This window comes from Vanellus vanellus, assembly GCF_965231255.1.
Source record: "Vanellus vanellus genome assembly, chromosome: 7".
Taxonomy (NCBI): Eukaryota; Metazoa; Chordata; class Aves; order Charadriiformes; family Charadriidae; genus Vanellus; species Vanellus vanellus.
The window spans coordinates 4,552,689-4,573,795 of NC_138912.1; the positions used below are offsets into that span (position 1 = coordinate 4,552,689).

Below are 21,107 nucleotides of genomic sequence, written 5' to 3' on the forward strand. Positions count from 1 at the left end.
GTGGCGGATGCCCCAACCCTGGAACCATTGGACGGGGCTCTGAGCAACCTGACCTGGTTGAAGATGTCCCTGCTCATGGCAGGAGGGTTGGACTAGATGGCCTTTAAAGGTCCCTTCCCGCCCAAACCATTCTCTGATGCGGCCCCAAGCACAGGCACTGGGGCTGGGAAATGGGCTGCTCCTCTTTCTGCGTGCCCAGCAGCGCCCAGAATAGTCCTCCTCATCCACTCTTTCTCCTCTGATGGTGCATTCTGGGGCTGTATTTGGAAATGCAAAGCAGAACTTGCATTTATATTTGCATGCATCCGCGGGCGTGTGTGCAGAGGTTGGTGTGGAGCTGTGCAAAGGGTCACGTTTGCATATCACAGGGATTTGTTGCGTCTGGGCAATATGGTGTGGAAATGTGTTAGTAGCACGTGTGGTTGCGTGGGTGCACAGGTCAAAATCTCATGCAATACACAGAGCCAGTTGTGCACGGGCAAGCGAGCACCTTGGTTTGGTTGCCCACTAGGGTGTCTGCTTGCCATGACCAGTGGTTTGGTCTTGCAGGGCTGAACGTGCCCATCATATCCCCCCTGGACACGCTGCTCAGGAGGAGGTGGAGGTGATGGAGACCTTTTGGGATGGGACCACAATGTTGAATGAGTTGCAAGGCTGCGGTGTGATGGATCGGTGCACGTGTGCCCCAGCTGCATCTGCTGGAGTGCTCACTGCTGAACAAAGGGATGAGATCAAAGGGACGGGACTATTTTTATTCTCCTTGCTATTCTGAGAGCCTGCACGATGGTTACCGTTTCCGAGCAGCGCTTGCGCCATGGTAAGATGAGCGTTTCGAAAGTGCTGGGAGGGCAGAGCAGAAGTCATCTGCTCTTATTTGCTCATCGCTTTGTGCTCGGCGACCTCGCAGGGGCACCAAAGGGAGCACGCGGGAGTGGGGAGCGATCTTCCCGAGGTACCAGCCACGGCAGGCTGCGAGGCTTTGATTCCTCATTAGAAGTATTTTCGTTGCAAATGCCAATGAAGTGATGTTTTGCCTTTTTTACCAAATGCTCCTTGCGATTTTCTGCTCTTTAATTGCCGGCCTTTGCAAATGAAGGGCACAGAGGTCGTGTGGCAGGTAGGGCATACCCCCAGATGGACCACGCTGGAGGGGATGCTGCCCCAGCACAGTGGATGGGGCATCGCGTCCAGCTGATTTTCCTGCCAGCGCTCTGCTCTGCAGACTTTGGGGAATAAAAGGATTGTGCCGGGGCCTGGAAAGCCTCTTTTTGTAGCTGTTCTTCCAGTCTTGCGAGCCCATGATGCTCCTTGCTGGCTCCTTTGGTGCCTTCTGGGAGTTTAGCACAGGCTGTAGCTCATCTTGAGCCCTTCCAGGTCCATGCTGAGGTCTGCACAAGACCTCTCAGGCAGGACATGGCTGCGCGCTTGGCTCGGTCCCTTCCCTGAGGAGCTGAACTGCAGGCTGGGGTCACATCCTGCACCTCATAACCCACCTCTTTGGGTTGGCCTTGGCCCTGGCAAAAAACAGAGTCTAAACAAGAGCAACCCCGACTGCCGAGTGCCCCCGTTGGCTCCTGCGCTGGACGGCTCTCCATCCCACGTCCCCACGGCAGGGACCTTGTGGGAGATGTGGTACCCGCAGCATGGGCGGAGGATCTAATAAATCTCAGCATCTGGCTGTTGGACTTGTGTGTCGGACTTGGGTATCAGGGACTAATACATGGGTAAAAGAAGGACTGACACAAACCCACCTAAGACTGAGCTTCAGGAGGATGAAGGCGCAGTCAGACCCAGCAGGTTACCCCTCTTGAGCATCCTCAGGGAGCCCAAAAGCCTTGAATCCTGCCGGGAAACTGCTCCGAACCATCAGGTATTATGAAATAGCCAGGATGAGAAAAGCAGCGGCGTGTCACCGGAGCAGATGTGTTTGGTAGTCAAATTTCGGGAGAAGGGCTGCGGGCTGCGCAGCAGTAGCTGTTTGGCAGGAGGGAGGTGCAGACCCTTCTCCCCTCACAGCGCTCCTGGTGCTGCCTGGGGTCTCTGCAGGAGGTCACCGCCTCCAGGAAAGGTGCAGAAGGAAGGATGCCTGCAGGTGCTTTTTGTGCTGATGTAGAAGGTTCATGCAATGGATTGGGAGGGAAGAGAGTGTTCTGGCTCTGGTTTCCACTTTTGGGGAGGAAAAGATCTGATGGGTGGCGCAGAGCCACGGCGGTGGGAGCAGTCCTCGACTCCCTCCTTGGTCCCTGCCCAGCCTGGCATCCCGGCCACCTGCGGGACATGACGAGGAAGCAGTGGGACCTTGAGGCTTGAAGCAGAGCTCACAGCTGGGCTGGATCAGTGTTTTCCAGCATCTCTTGTCCTTCAGCTGCTCCCTTGAGGCTCCAGTGAGGCTCTTGAAGGACACAGCCAGATACCCTCACCCAGAGACGTGAGACACACGCGTGCATTTCCCTTGCAGTAGATGTGCCTGAAATTGCTGGGTTACAACCACAGAGTTAACATTTAATTACCCCAGCAGGACCAGCTGAGCACTTCAGCAATTAGGCTGAGCCTACCCAGTAAGTTTTGGAAACGCCAACTGTATCAGATATAGAAAATCTGACCAAAATATTCTGGCAGGTGGGATCTTTGGGGCAGCCGTGAGCTGCTGGCCCTGCCTGCAGGGCACCGAAGCCCGGCAGTGGCACCAGCGCTCCCGGCATAGCACCGACCTTCCCTTCCCTCCAAGGATGCTGTATGGGGCAAAGCCAACTTCTCCATCACGTCAGACCAAGGTGGGAAGTTTGTCGGCTGGGAAACAGAGGGCTTGGCCAGGGAGATGCTGGAGGGGTCAGCGGGAGCTTCCCTTTCCCTCCGGTGGATGCTGAGCCCAGACACATTTATCATTTGGATAACCATGGCTTTGTCCCAGGTGACCCAAGGATGACAAGAATCTAATCACTCGTATGTCTGAAAGCAGCTCAGTCTTTGTTCCTGGAAAACCTTAAGGAATAGTTGTATTTTCTCTGCCTACTGTCCTCCGCATCAGAAAAATCCCCCCAAAGCGAAAAAGCGCCGCCTGAGAACCCTGCGTTACTCTCAAGCATGACTTTAGGCAAAAATAGTTGTTGGGGTGGTTCATCCTCTGCAAAAACCAATACAATAAGGGAAGGGCCCCGAAACCCCGTGTCGTGAGACATGAGCCCCGTAGGAACGGGGAAGGGATTGCCTGCGTGCAGCATCTCCCCCGGTGCTGGTGGCAGCGAGAGCGATGGGCACCCCCTCTCCCCATCCCCTCCTCGCCCACCGGACCAGGCTGGGTGGCCGCACAACGCCATCACCAAGGAATTCCTCAACCGGGATGCAGCCCAAGGAGCCTGTGGAGCATCCTCAGTTTCCAAGGAGGAAACGCAGTCGGGTCCGGGGTACCCACGGCCGAGAGTGGGTCCCCGAAGCAGGGATGCGCTGCTGGCTTTGGGGCAGGCAGGGCTGTAGCAGAGTGGGATTAGAGTGAAACCCGGAGCTGTGCAAGGGCCAAGGTTTTTTGTAGCTCTTCAGTTATGAAAAGCAGTTCTGGCAGGCTGCTCTCCGCGTGGGAGGACTGGCACAGAGGGACGAGCAGGATTAGGCAAGTCACGGTGAGCATTCTTGCCTTTGGTGGGGCGGGCGTTCGGGGCGTGGGACATGGTCAGAGCCCTTCCTGGGACGGGAGTGCCACGAAAACCAGCTAATTCCTCGTGGGTAGCAGGAGACGGTGGGATAAGCATGCTGGAGAAAAACCCCACAGGGTTTAGGTATTCCCCCAGGCTCCTTTTAATGCCTCTCTAGGAACGAGACTGGGAAGTTCAGTGATTTCCGATGAACAGCTGAAATAATGACAAAGCGGCCACGGGGCTGCACGTGTCCTCTAGTCTGGCTTTCTACGGAGTAGAAATGGCTTGTGTGCAATGGTCCGTGATTCAAAGCAAAGCAGAACCAAAGTGTCCAGACTGGGCTTTTCAGTAGACCTCAAAGCATTCACTTTACAGATGGGGAAACTGAGGCACGGGGCACGCCGTGAGTCCCTGGGCTCTAACAGCAGAGCTGGGGACCGAGCCCGGGGTGCTGGGGTGTCACATCAGCATCCCGCTCTGGCAGCGGATCGGTTAATTTTTTGCTTGTGCTGGTAACCACATGTGTTTATAGGCCTGAAACCTGGTACCGTAATCAAAATAAAAATAATTTGACCTGAAATAAATGTTTTCTTCATACCAGGAGGGATATTTAGGCCAGGCAGGAGGGGAGGGATCCACTCCTGGAAGCAATTACATGGCCACATAACTGGGCTAATTAAGAAAGAGACCTAAATGTTAAAGTTCTGCTGGGAAGGAAAATACTCGGGAAAACATTGCCTTTAATTCCTCAGAATCCTGGGTTTGTCTCTTCTCTCTGCAATTCCCATAGCTCAGAGAGGGGAGGTGAGCCCACATCGCTCCCCTTCTTATTTACTCATACGGCACCAAACTGGAGGTGCTTCAACTTTGGGCAGAAACCGAACCATGAACATGGCTGTCGTTGAAATAGCAACAAATTTTAAAAGCCACAGCACCACGAGAATCCTTCTGCTCTGTTTAAACGCACACCAACGCTCCGCTTTCTGCCTCTTCGCCTTCAAACTGGATATAGACCCAGCAGGTCGTACTCCAGTGGGTGGGTGATGATGAAGTATCATTTAATTATCCTGTGTCCGGAGGCAGGTGAGATACGAAGAGGCCAGTTTCTATTCTTCGCCCCAAGCAAGGAGGGTTTGGGTACCGGGAGAGATGCTTGGCATCTCCGACCACCCTCGTGCCCCTTAAAATGAAGACATCAGCCCTCCTCTCATTTCGGTGCAGCGCTTGGCCTTGCTTTCCCACTTCAGCTTTTTTTTCCCCCATTTCCACATGAAGCATGAGCCAAAGGAGGGCAACACCCCACCTCTGAAATCCCAGCAGTCGTTCTGAGAGTGTGATCATTAACCTCGTGGCGATGTGGTCTCCTTCCTAGGCGATCTGGTCCCCTTCCTAGGCGCAGTGCTCTCGCAGCTCCGGGGACCATGTCCATACCAGATGGCGATCGGAAACGGTTGGGATCAGATTTTCGCATGAACTGGGGGGGGTTTCTCAAAGAGCTGGTTTTCTTTTTCTGATGTGGGTGCACCTAAAAAACATGGGAGATGAGCAATCTTGTAAGGGTGACAGGTGGCTTGGACCCCAGTGGTCCTCCCGGCTGGGCTGATTTTGGCGGGAACGGGTGGTTTCACCCTTTGCAAGGCCCTAGGAGAAGCTGGCTGGGCATATTAGGTGAGAAAAATTGCTCTTCTAAAAAAACCCAGAGTCTGCCAGAGATGCTGTGTGGTGGAGAGACAACTGCTCGGTTTTCCTCTCGCGTGGTCTGGTGCAATTCTTCTCCGAAGGTCACCTTGCTGTGGTGGTGACCTGGGGACTTGCCATCTCCCACCTCCGCGTCCGCCTCTTTCCGACGTCTCTTTGCCGACATTTCCTGCAGGATTTGGGGTGTTGTGTGCCGAAACGCCTCGCGGCAGTACGAGTGCTGGGTTTGGTGGCTTCTCTGAGTCATCTACGGGACGCCAAGCCGTGGGCCAGGCCCGATGCTGACGTGTGCGTGTGCGTGTGCTGGCCGAGCAGATTGCTTTCCTTCACACGGGCTCTGGGGAGCTGCAAGGGAGACATAACACGTCTGTCACACCGACGACGGCCGCCCCGAATGAGAATGTGAAATCATCCCCGGCAATGGCAAAACAAGCGCTCGCTATCTCTTGCCTGCTCTGTTTCCTGCCCCGTAAAATTTCGATATGGTTGTTACCGACAGATTTTAATTTGTATTAACGACAGTCCAAACACAGCTATCCTTCTTACAAGTTTTTTTTTAGTGAATGATTTTTATATATATATATCTATATATTTTTTTTTATGTGTATATATATATATATATTTGTATTCAACCCCAGCCGTGTTCCCGGCAGCACTAACCCCAAGCAGCGGTAGCCCTGGCTGGAAATGGAGGATGGTCTTGTGGTGTTTGGAAATACAACTTGCCGTGGAAAGGCACAAAGGTCCTCGTGGCATTTAAGCCATAGTACCGCTGGCAATAATTGTCAGACGTGATGGGAGATATTGATTCTTGCCGGTTGTAAGTGCCCTGCTAGGATCTGTGCACTGGTAATACATTAAGACCTGGGGGTGGCACCTGTGCCCCATTTCTGATGGCTTCACAAGGTTTTGGCTTCTCTGGGAGCCTTTGAAGCGTTTGCAGTTTGAAGAGCCGCATCTCTCATAACAGATACTATACTGCTGATGTCTTCTCCTCCAGAGTTTCCTCTCACATCCATTTACTTTGCTGCAAGAGTTGTACCCGTGAACACCGAGGAGTCTCATACAGCTGGCAAACTACTTCTCCTCCTCCGTGAAGCTCCTTATTATGTAGTATGGCATATAGTATATGGGACAGAGTGTAGTTGCTATAGAACAAATAAGGCGATTAAAATACAACTTGTCGAGGCCCCATCCCTGGAGGTGTTCAAGGCCAGGCTGGATGGGGCTTTGAGCAACCTGGGCTGGGGGGAGGTGTCCCTGCCTCTGGCAGGGGGGTTGGAACTCGATGATATTCAAGGTCCCTTCCAATCTAAACCCTTCTATGATTCTATGACAATGTGCCCTTGCATCTCCCGGGGTTATGGAGAGCATCCCGTGGTTATGAATTCACTGTGAATAGCTGTCCACCCTGCGGGTGGGCACTGAAGGATGGGTGAGAGGGTACTGGCAGCAGTGGACACCAGCTTAGAAGGTGGTGAGGATGAAGCAGTGGGTGTGCTTGATAAGGAAGAGTTATTGAGAGCACTTTATGCCCTGAAAGATGCCTGTTATGGGAAGGGAGCCAAGGCGTTGGAGCTGGGTACAACAGGACAATTCACGTTGCTCGCTGGCTGCCATGGACAGACAGCACCATTCATGGGGTGACTTCACTGTCCTCTGAGGAGCACGTGCCTTCGCAGGATGGAGTCATCTGCACCAGGAATCACAAGAGCATCCTCCTGAAATGTGGATGGGTGTTTCTTATGTTTTTCAGGATTAAAATCAGCTTCAGCCTGGGCTGGAGACCCAGAGGAGTGGGGTGTGTAATGGGGGTCTCCTGACGGCTGATGACCAGGCTGTCCCCTGCCTTGTTTTCCCTTCCAAACTACGGAATAATGGCAGTTTCCATGAGGATCCATGCACGGAGGAGCTTGTACACTCCCGAAGCTGAAGTAAAGAGCCCACCAGCTTCAGAATGTCTTGGCTGGTCTTGATGCAGGTCTTGACGCTGAGTGAGGAGAAGTTTCAAACTGCGTGATGGGAGAAGCGACCTCTCCTCTCTGACCACCCAGCTCTTTCCTTGAGGGGTAAAATTCTCTACATTTTCACGTAAGAAGATTTTCTGTTTGAATTTTGGCAGCTTTCAGGCTTGCTGGCGATGGCAGGAGGGGCGGCAGTGATCTCGGTCGACGTCAGCACCCACTCAAGCCGGTGGCAAATATTGCCAAAAGGTAGTGACAGGCGAAAAACTGGAGGTTTTAAATTCCAGATGTATCCCAGGAAATAGTTTGCTATTGATGTAACTTCTGAGACAGATTCCAGCTTCCAAGCCCCGATGTTTTTTAAATAAACACAAATGAGAGCCTGCAAAGGTCACGTTGTGGCTTGGTGGGAAAAAGCCTTCGGTTCAGGATCAAAAGAAAACGCCTCGGTTGGGAGGGCGCGGAAGACCTCAGAAGCCGTCTGGATTTAACTTTCGTCAGACTATTAGACGTGCCGCCATCGTTATTCTTTGCTCCGGTATTTTTTCAATTTAAAAACACAAGTAGTTGAACAAAATTCAAGTCAATATTGGAAATTAGGTTCATAACGATGTTTACTCCTGGCATGAACTGTTAATGAGGTTTTTTCCCTCCTTGCTCCTTTGACAAACAAGTCTCCATATTCATTGAAGTATAACAAACCCCGACTCAGCTGGTGCCCACTGGGGCAGGGTAGAGCCGGTGGCACTCGTTGAGGTTGCCCGCTGGCACAAGCCCACGGTGCTGACATTCTCCTGCCCGCGACGCCAGGGAGGATGCTCATATGCTGCGAGGAACTTCACCCCTGAAATGTTTCCGTTGCTTTCAGAGATGTTTTGCATCAGTTTTTCCCTATGCAAAAAAAGCTTTTGTTGGGCATCGTAGATTGGCCTGGTCTAAGAGTTGTATCAGGTCCAAGTGCATATACTTTTAATGTATAGATGGCGATATGTTAAGAGGAATGGATGCTTTTGAAGTTATGACACTGGACTGGACCACATATGCGTCAGCCCCGTTCCTGCCTCCTCTCCAAATGTCCTTCAAGCAGTTTCCCTGCCTCAGTTTCCCAAACAGAAAAATGAAGGCAATGCATTTTTTCACCTACCGCCGTCCATAAGCTCCCTAGGCTGTGCTGGCTCAGCTGGGATGTAATTTGGGTGCTACCCACAGCAATAAAACCTTGCTCTTAGGTAGCGGGTCATATCGCTGCCAGAAGTAGCACGCAAAAAAGATCCATCTCCCTATAAAAGGCTGATTTGTTGGTGCCGCTCTGGAGTGACCATTTCAGGCAAGGTACTTTGGTGTAGTCAGAGGAAGCTCGTAGGAGGTGATTTATTGTAGCAGGCTCTATTTTAGTTACCCGGCAGAGCTTTTAATAGCGGTAACGTGTAATGCAATGACATCCATTGTTTTGATTTTACAGTCGAAACGATCCCATCTGCCCCAGTTATAAATTTGTGACTCATCAGACACAATGGGCTGAAAATAAATTCAGCTGTGGAAGCAGAAATGGGCTGTGCCCAGGGACGTGGGCATTTCTGCCATGAAATCACTTTTCCAGCGTGGGCCGGGACTTGTGTGCGTGGACGGGCTCCTCCAGCAGCATCCCTCGTCTGTGCAAGGGAGGGGTCCAAGTGCCAAAGGACCCCATGGTACCTGGGTATCTTGCCCTGCCAGCCCCTGCTGCCGACTTCATCCCCTGCTCCCAGCTCCAGCTCCTGCTCCAGCTCCATCCCCTGCTGCCATCTCCATCCTCTGCTGGCTCCATCCCCTGTTCCTGACTCCATCCCCTGCTCCGGCTCCATCCCCTGCTCCAGCTCCATCCCCTGCTGACTCCATCCCCTGTTCCTGACTCCATCCCCTGCTCCGGCTCCATCCCCTGCTCCAGCTCCATCCCCTGCTCCATCCCCTGTTCCTGGCTCCATCCCCTGCTGGCTCCATCCCCTGTTCTCGGCTCCATCCCCTGCTCCACCTCCATCCCCTGCTCCAGCTCCATCCCCTGCTCCATCCCCTGCTCCAGCTCCATCCCCTGCTGGCTCCATACCCTGTTCTCGGCTCCATCCCCTGCTCCGGCTCCATCCCCTGCTCCGGCTCCATCCCCTGCTGGCTCCATCCCCTGCTCTCGGCTCCATCCCCTGCTCCGGCTCCATCCCCTGCTCCAGCTCCATCCCCTGCTCCGGCTCCATCCCCTGCTCCAGCTCCATCCCCTGCTCTCAGCTCCATCCCCCCACGAGGTCCAGGGATGTGGGGTCGGGGTGTTGCACCCTTGTTGGCACTCACATGGGAGGACAGGGCTGGAAAAGCAAACAAAGCTTGGTAGTGTGTGTCCCAAACACACACAAAACCCGATTATATCCCCAAGACGCGTCTGATTCACCGCGCGCTGGTTAACCATCTGGTGCCTGGGCTTGTACGCTTCGTGGACCCAAAGAACAGCTTCTATAAAACAGAGAGCTTCGTCCTTGAATGAATTGATATGCTTGAAACTGGTGGCCAAAAGTGGTTGTTCACGCTGTTTTTAGAAAAACCCACCCAAACCCCGGTGCTCCGGGAGATTTCCAGGCTTGCTGCTCCCTCCCACAGCTCAGGTGGACGCAGCGGCGGCAGGATTTGCAGACGGTGGTCGGGTTTTTCTCCCCTTGAAGGTGCTTCATCGATCACATCTTCCGCCAGAGGATGTTGGAGGCGTTCGAAGGCTGGAGCAGGGTGCGGATTTTGGATCTGTGGCTGAGCCCAGCACAGCGGTGAGAGCGGCTCCGTGGGGCACAGGGCAGCGTGGCCGCAGCTTCCCGCGCAGCCGGTGCTGTTGTAGAAAATAGTTTTTCAATGCAAAACTTCAGTAGTGATGGTCAGAAGTTACTTGGGGGTCTTTTGCTGTGCAAAACTCTCCCAAAGCATCTCAGAAAGCAGCGCTAAATTAACCGGGAGGGCAGTTTGGTTTTCTTTTCAAAAGAAGGATGCTGAGGGTTAGCCTGAAGTGGAGACTGTGTCAGAAAAGCGACGTGTACTTCAAGTCTGCTTTTAATTTGCAGGAAGGCACGGTGCCGGGTGCGACGGTGGGTGCAGGTGCCCTGAGAGCTGTTACGGGTCATGACTCCAGATTACTTACTCCCTTCATATTTTTAGTCCAACCCAATGTTAATTCGACCCTCGGGGAAAAGCAGGTTGCCATTACCACCAGAAATTAGTCACTGTGCGGTCAGGCTGCTCTGTGTGTGTTGCGGGAGGCGAGACACTGGGATTAGGTGCAGCCCTGCACCTCCTGCCTCGCGCTCCGTGTCCCAGGGTTACACGCCGCAGTGCCGCCTTGCCACAAATTCTGGATTTATGGTCATCCGCGGTATGTTTTTATCCCTTTACTGACTTTTAACGGCGCTGCTGAAGCTATGAGATGCTCCGCACCTGCAGCCATCCAATTCTTCATCGCTGCGGGATCCATCCCGCTCTGCACCTCCCCGGCGCGGAGGACGTGGTGTCCCGCTGCGTTTATGGTATCCCGACGGGGAGTCACCTATTTTTCTCGAGCGCTTTTGAGCATATTTTAATCAACGTGCTGGCGCAAATAAAGGCTTCATGTCACTGCCAGGGAGGTGGTGTCAATGAGGTGACACTGTCCCTGTGCCGGTGACAAGATTGGTGTGGGCCGTGATGCCGGGCAGCCGCTGGTGCCGCTATGTGAATTATACCCGGAGAAATGAGGTGGAAGTGTGCAGCTGGAGCAGGTTTCCACTGACACAGGCTGATTCCGGGAGATGAGAGAGTTTTGGGAAAAGCATTTTGTTAAAGCTGTTGGATGAGAGATTTTTTTAAAGTTTGGTTTGTAATTTCTCTAAGGTCTTGCCTTATAATTTAGGGCATGAAGTGAGACCAGAGTAGCATAATAGAAATAACCCTTCTGTGGTGAAAACTATGCAAATAGTATGAAAATGGAACAAGACTGAGATTCTTAAGAATTGTGGTTTAAAAAATTAAACAAAAAAATCCATGTTAGTGATATTTCATTCTGACTTGAGACAAGTCGAAATACCACAGCATCTCTGAATTTCCCCAAAGATGAGCCCCTCCGAACCCTGAAGTTTTGCTGGCTCTGGGGACCAGCCGGGTTCAGGCTCACTGTTGCTCACACCAGAACCGCTCCACTTAAATCCGTGGTGTTGCGATAGCATCACCGGGAGAGCCACCCGGCCCCAATGCCACCATCCCTGCTCTGCTGTCAGCAGCACCGAGCGTGTCAGTGTGAGTGCCCTGCGGTGCTCCAGGGATGCTCTGCCGCAGCCTCTCGGGATGCAGAGGGAGAAGGTGGGGATGCTGCGAAAGGCCGGGCACAGGAGGGATGGGCAACCTGGAAATAAATACATAAATACACAGTAACAGCTCGTGGGGCTGCCTGATGACCTGTGTGAGCTAACGGGTTTCTCCAGCGAAAGGTTCAGTGTCTGTTAGGGAAAATACGTGCTCTTGGCAGGAAAGGAGGATTTCTCCCAGTTATTGTTGGGAATGGGAATGGGCCAGGTGGCTGTGCTGGGACTACGTCCCCACATGCGGGATGCTGTGGGATGCTGCGCACAGGTGGAACGGTCATGCCCCAGAGAGCATCACTGCTCTCTGATTCCATGCATAGCCGTGCCTGCTGTATTTCTCCGTCATTTCTGGGATTTGTCTCTCCAGCATCTCCCTGGGGCTCTGTAGCACCAGAGGGATTCCTGTCGGTGGTTCACAGAACAACTTTTTCTTTTGCGTTTGTGGAAACCCACTAAACATCCTCATTGTCACTGGGGCAGCTACAGAACTCACTCCAGACAAGAGCAAAACTATGAGCAAAACCAAATTAACTCTATGGGCTCCAAAGGCAGCATTAATACTAATGACTTAAAGCCTCCTTCTTGATTTTTTTTAGGTTTATTTGTTTAATACTGCAGTGTGAAGCAACTTGGTAGGATAATTGATATTTCTAAGCCTGCTCCTGAAAGCTGTTTTTCACACCAAACAGAATAAAAGCCAAATTATCTGCTAAAGCTGTAGGTTTTCAATGCGCCGTTGAAGCGCTGGCGCCCGTTATTGCAAAATTAGGATCGGGGCTATGTAAATATTATTCCTCAGAATAATATTTAGGGGAGGCAGACCCTGAAAACAAGGGCAGCATCGTGATACCCGCCAGGAGCAGGGCGGGGAGCCGTCCCCTCCGTACGGGGGATGCTGCTGCGGGCACGCTCTGCACCACGTCGGCATGACGAAGGGTGCAGGGCTGCCTGCAAATTACTCAATGCCTCCATAGATAAAATTAAAAAAAAAAAAAAATTAAAAAAAAATATAGCAGATGAGTTTGCGCTCCCTGACATGGCAACAGTGCGTATATCTCAGCTCCGTCTCCGCACCAGGCACACGAGCTCCGTTTGCATTTCACGTACCCCATAACTGCCTCCTGTGTTTTCCTTCCTCGGGCATTTCAGTCATTTCTTTCCCGACACTTCATTCATCGCTCAGAGGCTCTTTCTGCGGGAGGACGGGGTTGGTGTAAGACCCCCGGCCTCCCCCCTCCGATGGCAGTGTTGATTTTGGAAGCCGGTGCTGCCGAGCCGCAGGCCGCAGCGGTCTCCAGCGCCACTCGGGGCGAGACGGCCGCGTCTCACACGTTTTGGGGGAGGCCAAACAGCAGCCAACGAGGTGCCGGTGAGACCTGTCTGGGATGTCCACCGAGCCGGCAACGTGCGGGGCCGGCACACGGCCCCCGGCGCCTGTGCCCGTTGGCAAAGCTCCTGAGGTGCTCCTCGCGGTTACGAAGAGGAGAGGTTGGTTTTTCCAGCCTCAGGACCGAGCGGTGCCTGCGGCGGCTCCTTCCTCATCTCCCTTCCTCCCCTTCCCGCTCACCGGGACACCGGCCTCGGGGATACCAGCCTGGGGATGGAGCTGGAGAAGACTGTGGGTGCCTTAAAACCAGTGGAGAGTGTTGAATGTGAGTGATGGGGGTGCGTGTGTGCCCGGCCTGAATAACAGCGGCTGCTGTAATGCAGTTCTGCAGAACTTTGAAACCAAAGGAAACCCATTTTCCAGTCTCAAGCACCCATCCGTCCTCCTTGGCAGCACGGAGTACCCAACATAAGAAGGACATGGACCTGTTGGAGCGCATCCAGAGGAGGGCCACGAGGATGCTCCAAGGGCTGAAGCCCCTCTGCTGTGAGCACAGGCTGAGAGAGTTGGGGCTGTTCAGGCTGGAGAAGAGAAGGCTCCGGGGAGATCTTATTGCGGCCTTCCAGTCCCTAAAGGGGCTACAGGAGAGCTGGGGAAGGACTTTTTACTGGGGCATGGAGTCATAGGACAAGGGGGAGGGGCTTTAAACTGGAAGTGGGCAGGTTCAGATTAAACATTAGGAAGAAATGTTTCCCTGTGAGGGTGGGAGCCCCTGGCGCAGGTTGCCCAGAGAAGCTGTGGCTGCCCCATCCCTGGAGGTGTTCAAGGCCAGGCTGGATGGGGCATGGAGCAACCTGGTCTATTTAGAGGTTTTCCTGCCCATGGCAGGGGGGTTGGAACTCAATGATCTTCAAGGTCCCTTCCAACCTAAATCATTCTATGATTCTGTGAGTGCCAGGTAGGACTTGGCCGTGATGCAAACGCCCAAAGCAGCAGGTAACAACCCAGATGAAGGTGTTTTGCAGCAGCTATTTGCCTCGGAGAGCGATTTAAACCCGAGTCGGGCAGAGGAGCCCCCGGCAGAGGTGACTTTGGTGGCCGGAGCTGGCTGGGGAGGGCTGGCGGAGCCGCATCATCCCCGCAACGAGCAGCACCGCTCGCTCCCCGCTTCCTTCTGGCACCGGGTTATTTTCAGCTTTATAAAGCGACTGTAGCCCAGTGTGCTAACGGGAGGTGATGACAGCTTGGTAGGTAGGGCCGGTGGTGCTGACAGCTTGTAGCGTTACACCTTCCCCAGGAAAATGGCGGCAATCACCTGGCAGGGCGGAAAAAAAATAAAATAAAATAAAAAAAAAAAAAAGTGTTTGCGCAAAAGCCGTGATCACCGCGGGGACCGCGGTCCTGCTAATATTTATTCTAGCAGATCCGCCGTGTTTGCAGGGCCGTGTTTCGGAGAAAAGCTCACAGCTGGCTGTTTTACGAGGGGAAGAGTCCCACGGAGAAATGTTGCTGAGGAGTTTCTCCAGCTTGCTTGCTCTGGGGGCTGCCAGCCTCCAGCCCCCGTCCCCCGCAGGGACACACGCTCAAGGGGAGGGAAAACCTGCGGAAAAGGATGGATGTGGGGGTGAGTCAGCTCCCGCAGCCTTCCTGGCTTTTAGCCTTGGTCCCCGCTCGGTGCGGAGCATCACGAGATGTACCCTGAGCTCTGCCAGCACCACGCAAGAAGGGCTTTGCTCTGGAGGTCGGCTGCCAATTCCAAGTGGCCGAGGGTTTCTTATTTGTATTTTTAGATGATTTTTCAGGTGCTTGGCTCAGCAACGTCTCATTTTCTTCCTCTGCCTGAGGGATTGCCCAGCATGGGCAATCCCGGATTGCTGCAGCTTCAGGGAGAGTTAGGGGAAGAAAAAACAGCACCAAATGGTCAGAAATGGGTTATTGTGGTTGTGAGCAAAGGTATTTTGGGTGGAAGGTGTATTACAGACGCTCGCTGGGTGAAGTCAGGATAGCCAGAAGCATCTCCCAAAAGCCACCTGTGTCAGACCCGGGAGGGTGTCTGGATTCCCACAGTTTTCTTGAGACCAACAGCATTTGAGACGGCTGATACCCCTTTGGGTCGGGCGCTGAAGGACCAGGTCGCGGAGGGGCTCGGAGGGGACGCGGGGCTGCCTGGCCATGGGGAACAAGCGCCGCCTTGTGCCACCCAAACTGCTCTTTGGCCGATATCAATAGAGGACTTGACTGCCCACTTCTGCCAGCTCAGCACTTCAGCACGCGCTAAATTCACCCAATAAATAAAAAAAATGAGTAAAAAAATTCCTGGTGGGTTGAGAACAGGCGCTGCATTGATGGTGGTGGCTGATCCACCGCTGCTCCGCGGCCGGCACCGGCGATGCTACCTCGGTTATCGCCATCTTGGGGGGACCCTTCCCCAAAACATTCATCCCCACACCCTCGCACTGCCGACCCCGGCTGTGCGGCGGCCATCCCCCACACCGGGAGGGTGAGGCGTGGGGTTTTGCGGCAGCCGGTGCCTGTGAAAACTCGCTTTGCCGAACCGAGCGCCGGCAAACCTGCGTCAGAGGGAGCGCCTCCGCCCGGCGCCCGCACGTGGCCTTCCTCCATGGGCGGCCGCTGCGGCGCTGGAAGCTGTGGGACCGTTGGAAGGGTTTTTCCATCCTCTCGCAGGGAAGGTACGAATACTACCTGGAACGACTCAAGGCTGTTCGTGGAAAATGTTGGGTTGCGGCATGTGTGGATTTGAGCAGGGAAAATGAAGCTGTTGGCTTGATTATCTTGCCAAAGTCCAATAAAATGCAAATTTTCCCTGAAAGTCAAGTACGTTCACGGCTGTTCTCTGAGACGTGTCCAAGCTTGGAAACGCTTCATGTTTGGACAGGAGCAGTGTGCCATGGACCCGCTTAGTTGCTCTCCAGGTTGCATCCTCCTTCATTCGTCGTTACAGATGTCGCCCATCTCCTTCATGAAGCGTTGTAGAGCATCTTCTATCCTCACAGGATGCTCTAGCCCACCCACGGCAGCCTGGCACGCCAGCGCCCGGGTACCGAGCCCAGGGGTCATCTCCTGGAGCCAGGAGATGAGCTTGATTAGCACAAAGAGAAAAATTAATGTTCTCAGAAGTGCCAGAGTTCTGTTTGTAGAAGGGATTTGCACTTCTAAGAGGGCTGTTGACTTTCAAGAGACTGAAGCTTTCAAGTGCCTAAATCACTGTTGGAAATACGCTTGCAAACTTTTTAAAGTGCTTAGAAAATATTTCTCCTGTGTCCTCAGGCCTTCTCCAAGTGCAGTGGTAATTACAAGTTGTCCATTAACCACAACATGCAGATCTCTGCTTCAAGCTGTTGCGCGTTCGGCACCTAGAAGACAGCCCTGCGTGGAGAGGCACGGCTTGTATTTAAAAAATGTGAGAAGGATGACGCGGGGTCTGGGTGAAGTTGGGTTTTTAAGGAACAAAAGCCTGCGTTTTCACGCAGGCTTGGGGCTCGTGGGGTTTTTGGAAGGTTTCGGAGGCTGAAGGCCATGTGAGATGTAGGCCTCCCAGCTTGGGTCATGGCCAACTTCTCCTTGGGCAGCAGGAACTTCTCCTTTCACATACGTCTCCTGCAACTACTCGTTTTTACTGTGGTGCATCATTTATCGCAGTGCCCAAAGCCTCTCAGCGACGTGTGGTCAGTGGGTACGAATTCAGCACAAGTTCCTTGGATTTCCTAGGAAATGTTTGGAGTGTGAAGCAGGTGGGGCTTTGTCCTGCATCCCTCAGCGGGTACGTAGCAGGATGATTTTGCTTCATTTACAGCCTGGGGTAAGTTATTTTGGTGGGATTACTGCCAGATTACCTGGATTTGAAAGAAAAAATACCTCAAGTAAAACATGCGTTAATTCCCCGGGAACGTCGGTGGGGATGTTTGGATCAAGGCCGTGTCTTCAGGCTGCGTGTTTGGTCCTGGATTGTGCCGCAGCAGATGCAGGCAGCAGCCCTGTCGCTCCGGGTGGGCACCGACGCTCTCCTGGTTCCTCCGGCTTCGGTCTGGCCCCGGCTCTCGGAGAGAAGCCGTGATGGAAACAGCGGCAGGGTTTGCCTTCCCCCGGATAAACCAGTGCGGGAGACCCCAAGAGCTCCCCTACACCCTCCTGCTGTCCCCAGGCAACCCAACAGCAATGTTGGTTTAGCGACATTCATCTAACCTATAGTAACGGGTTCTGGTGATGAGGTTTTACAGCTTTCAGGAATCTTCAGCAGTGCTCCAGGGTCTTTATTGTTGGAAACACAGTACGCCCTCCTACACCCCCCATTTTCTGTCTCCAGCCTAAACCCCACTTTTCCTAAGCTGTTCCTCAGAGGCCACCTTGTCTGGACGTGCCACCTTCTTGCTGCTCCAGGCTCTCAAAGAGCTGCTGCCGTCTGTGTCTGCAGATTTAACCCCACCAGACAGTTTGTTCAAGAAAATACTGACCGACGCCAGGCGCTGGTGAAGCCTCTGGGGAATCCCACCTCATCCATATTTCCCCCGAGACACGAGCTGACACCCCTGACTTATCATGGAGTGTAGTTTTTCTCCTTCAGAGTAGTTTTTCTTCATGAGCCCGTCTCCTACAGCCTGTAGACAAAATATCAGCCGTGTACCCATGCTGCGGTCTTCTCATCGTGGAGGTTTCAGCTGACACTAAAAAAATCCTCCCCGGAGACAGGGATCTTTAGAAGCGAGGGATCTCTTAGCCCGGAGCCCCGGCTCGTTGTGCTTTGGGTTTCCTACTGCACATAAATCCCAGGTGAGGAGAGGCAGCCGTAAGGAGGAGGGGAAGCGCTGATGCTCCTGTGCTCATACCTATTTATCCATGTGGTTGCTGAGGGTTTGGGGGCCACAGATCAGGTGAACATCTTCAGCTAAGGCGGGGGCTGCTTTCCCCCGGGTATTTATGGGATGGACGTTCTGACCCGTTGGGTGGGACGTGGCTGGGGCAGGTGGCTGGTGAAGCAAGAGTACCATCGCACGTTGGCTTACACAAGCTGCTGAGATGCTCTGCGGTCTTCTGCTCCGAGCAGGCGCTCTGCCCCGCAGCCAGCGGGATGGCCACGGTATTTCCATTGGCATTCACTAATTGGGATTTCATTAGCTCCTTTAAAAAACAGCCTGGGTGAAAGGCATGCCCCGTCAGGTGAGCACGTTTGTGGTCAGACGGTATCTCCGAGGGGTTGTGTCTGAAGCGTTTGGAATGCCTGTGAGCTCCTCGTCGTTGTCGGAGTTTGAGTCCCTTTTGAAGATGTGACAGTATGTCATAAACTAAATCAGGGTTCTGGCCAGCGGAGCCTCTTCGTTAGAGAGACAAGGGACAGGGAGCTGACCTCGCACGGTCTTTAATAAGGGAGGAGAGCCATGAGCCATCACAGCGGTGGGTTTAGCCGCACACGAGCTCCAGCTGCTTGGAGAAGGGGCTGAAGTTTCTTCTTGGCTGGTTTCATAAATGGCGTTGTTGGAAACGTGCGTTTATTTTTGGCAGGACAGCTCTGTACTGCCTTACCGGTGCGCCGGGGGGGTGTGCGAGCTGGAGGGGGTGATGGGGCCGAGCCGGAGCAGGTGTGGGGGGGTTGTTTTTGATGCCATCGCCCATTGCAGGGATGGGAGAGGCACAGGGAGGTGGGGGTTGGCAGCGGCTGCCCAGCTCCCGGGGACCGGGCGGCCAAGAGCTGAGCGCTTCTGCTGATCTCTCTGCTTTCTGCTGGGATGGGGAGGGGGGCAGCTCACCGGTTTGGGGGTGAGGGGACTCTCGGCTCCTCTGGTGTAACTGGTAGCCCATCACAGCTTCAGCATTGCCTCCGGTCCCCGTCCCCGCGCCTCTCTCAGCTGCCTCTTTCCCCTTGCCTTCGCAGAACCGCCAGACTTTCAACAGCCTTACCTGCCTTAGCGCCGCCGCCGAGGACGGCGCCCAGCGGCTGCCCGGCCCCCAGCCATGGACCACGGCCCCCCGCTCCCCGGAGGTGATGCCGGGCAGGACCCCCGCCTGCACCCCGGTACCGGACCCCCCGCGCTCGCGGGCCGACGAGCGCCAGGCCAGCAGGGACGACCTCTCCTGCGAGGAGGAGGAGGACGGGGCGGCGTGGCGGGGCGGCGGGACGGGCGCCGAGAGCCTCTTCCAGCTGGACGGCGAGATCGATATCGAGCAGATAGAAAACAACTGAGGAGGGAGGGGGTCCTCTCGCCCCCGGGGTCGGGCCAGCAGAGCCGCGGAGGGCTCCCCGCTGCCAGCACCGGGTGCGCGGGGGGGTCCTGCCACCGCTCCCCTCCCGCCGGCTGGAGGGGACGGAGCAGCTTTGCCAAAATTTCGTCAGGTTTTTTAGAGCAATCCGTGTGCGCGCGTGCGTGTGCAAATCTTGAATTTCTTCGTAACTACTGTAGCCAGACATCAGCGAGTCGGAGGAAACTGCCTGCCCGAGCGAGGAAACCGGGCGCAGGCGTCGCCGAAAACCCGCGTTAGGGAGGAAATGGCTTCTGCAAAGGTAGAGTTGCAGCTGGTGGGGCCGACCGCGCTGCCCCGGGTCCCGCCTGCGCTTGTTTCTAAGGGGATGCACAAGGAGAAACCACCAGCTGCGGGACTGGAAAAAAAAAAATGGGGGGAAAACCAGGATATTGGGGTTCGCGAAGCGAGCGCTGGCTGGCGGCCGCGGCTCCTCTGTTCCTGCCGCATCCCGCGCGGCCCCGGCACCCCCCGTGTTCCCCCACGTCCCTGGCTGTGCCGTGAGAAGGAAATCACAAGTGAAGCGTTTGGCTTCAATTTAATAATGGTAAGAGCTGGATTTTTACTTTTTTTTAAAAAATTGTATTTTATTTTCCTTTTCCTGATGATGAGGAGTTAAAGGGATCCCCCGCCCGCACAGCTCCAGCGTGGGGCGGCATCCGCAGCAGCACTCGGCGGGCGCTGCCCGAGGATGCTCAAATGCCTTTCTTCCCTGTTTTTCTTTTTCCCAGTCCCTTCTCTCAAACCCATCGGGAAAAAGCCCCGATCAGGCTCGGTGCCAGCCTCGCTCGGGTTCCCAACACCCGATTTTGAGCGGGGCTGGGCCGTTTACCCATTTACCGGCGGCTGCGCCCTCTTTGCTACCCGAGGCGCAGCTGCCACCCTCTTTTTTTTTTTTTTTTTTTTTTTTGTGCTCTGTCTTACTGTGAAGGGGCTGCGCGCCCGAGACACGCCGCGGGGTTACTTGACAAAGTCAGCTGGCGAAAGGCTGAAAATCCAGGTAGCAGCACTGAAAACTTTTCCTGTGCCTTTTTCAAGCACGGATAAAGCGGTGACCATTACGTTTGTACAATAGGAATTTGCTTTGGTAAAAATAAGCTGTCCACTTGCTAACAGGTTTAGAAGGACACACATATATTTTTTTTCTCCCCCCCCCCCACTTTTTTTTTTTTTCTTTGTTTAAAGCTCAAGGAAAGCTGTACGAGTGGCTTCCAGCATCTTCTGCCAGTTCCCTCAAGCTCAGGCTTTACTTCCTGAGCTCCGCAAAAGCGAGAAAGGAAAGATAGTCATTGATACCAACACCCATTGAAGATTGGTGACATTTTTAATGGGGTTCGGCACCCCTGTTTAACCGGGGGTTAAGCCTTTAAGGGTTTAACCCTCCTGTTTCGCTTTAACCCTTAAAGTTATGGACTTTAAGGAGTCTGTAACTCAGAAAGGGCTGAGAGCCACTGGTACAGGTTTTATTCATCATTTCTGGTGGTGTTAGTGCACTTTTTTCTGCGGCGGTTCGGGATGCGTGCGGCGTCTCCCGTCACAGTGGAACCCATCAGCTGTGCTGTAGCTTTATCCCTGTCCTGCCGCCGCAGGGGTTTCGCTGGCAGCAGCGGCCACCTCCGCGCTCTCTCCAGGCCAGGCGCTGGCAGGCAAGGGCCAGCCCCAAATATTTGGGGAAGGGGCCGAGAGGGATGTCTTTTCATTTTGGAGAACCTTCCAGCTCTTTTAAAGCGTCGCTTGACGCATCGTACAAAAGAAAATGCATCCTGGCTTCATTTTCAGCCCTCCTGTAGCGGAAGGCGCTGCCCGTCTCAGCCCTTTCGGGAGGGTCCAGCCCACGCCGGCGTGTCCCCTCCGGTCCGTGTCCCCACAGCGGCACAGCCACAGCACCGTTCTC

General features: G+C 54.0%; 1 protein-coding gene across 1 annotated transcript in view; it reads left to right on the forward strand.

The window, feature by feature from the left end:
• The window catches only part of FAM53B (family with sequence similarity 53 member B), a gene marked incomplete at both ends in the record, with an annotated part of 33,254 nt that extends 14,097 nt beyond the window's left edge, over positions 1-19,157 (forward strand). The window contains one exon of the mRNA XM_082486563.1: positions 18,849-19,157. Within this exon, the coding sequence (XP_082342689.1) occupies positions 18,849-19,157 (309 nt within the window). The remainder of the gene's footprint in view (positions 1-18,848) is intronic.
• Positions 19,158-21,107: the final 1,950 nt, after the last annotated feature.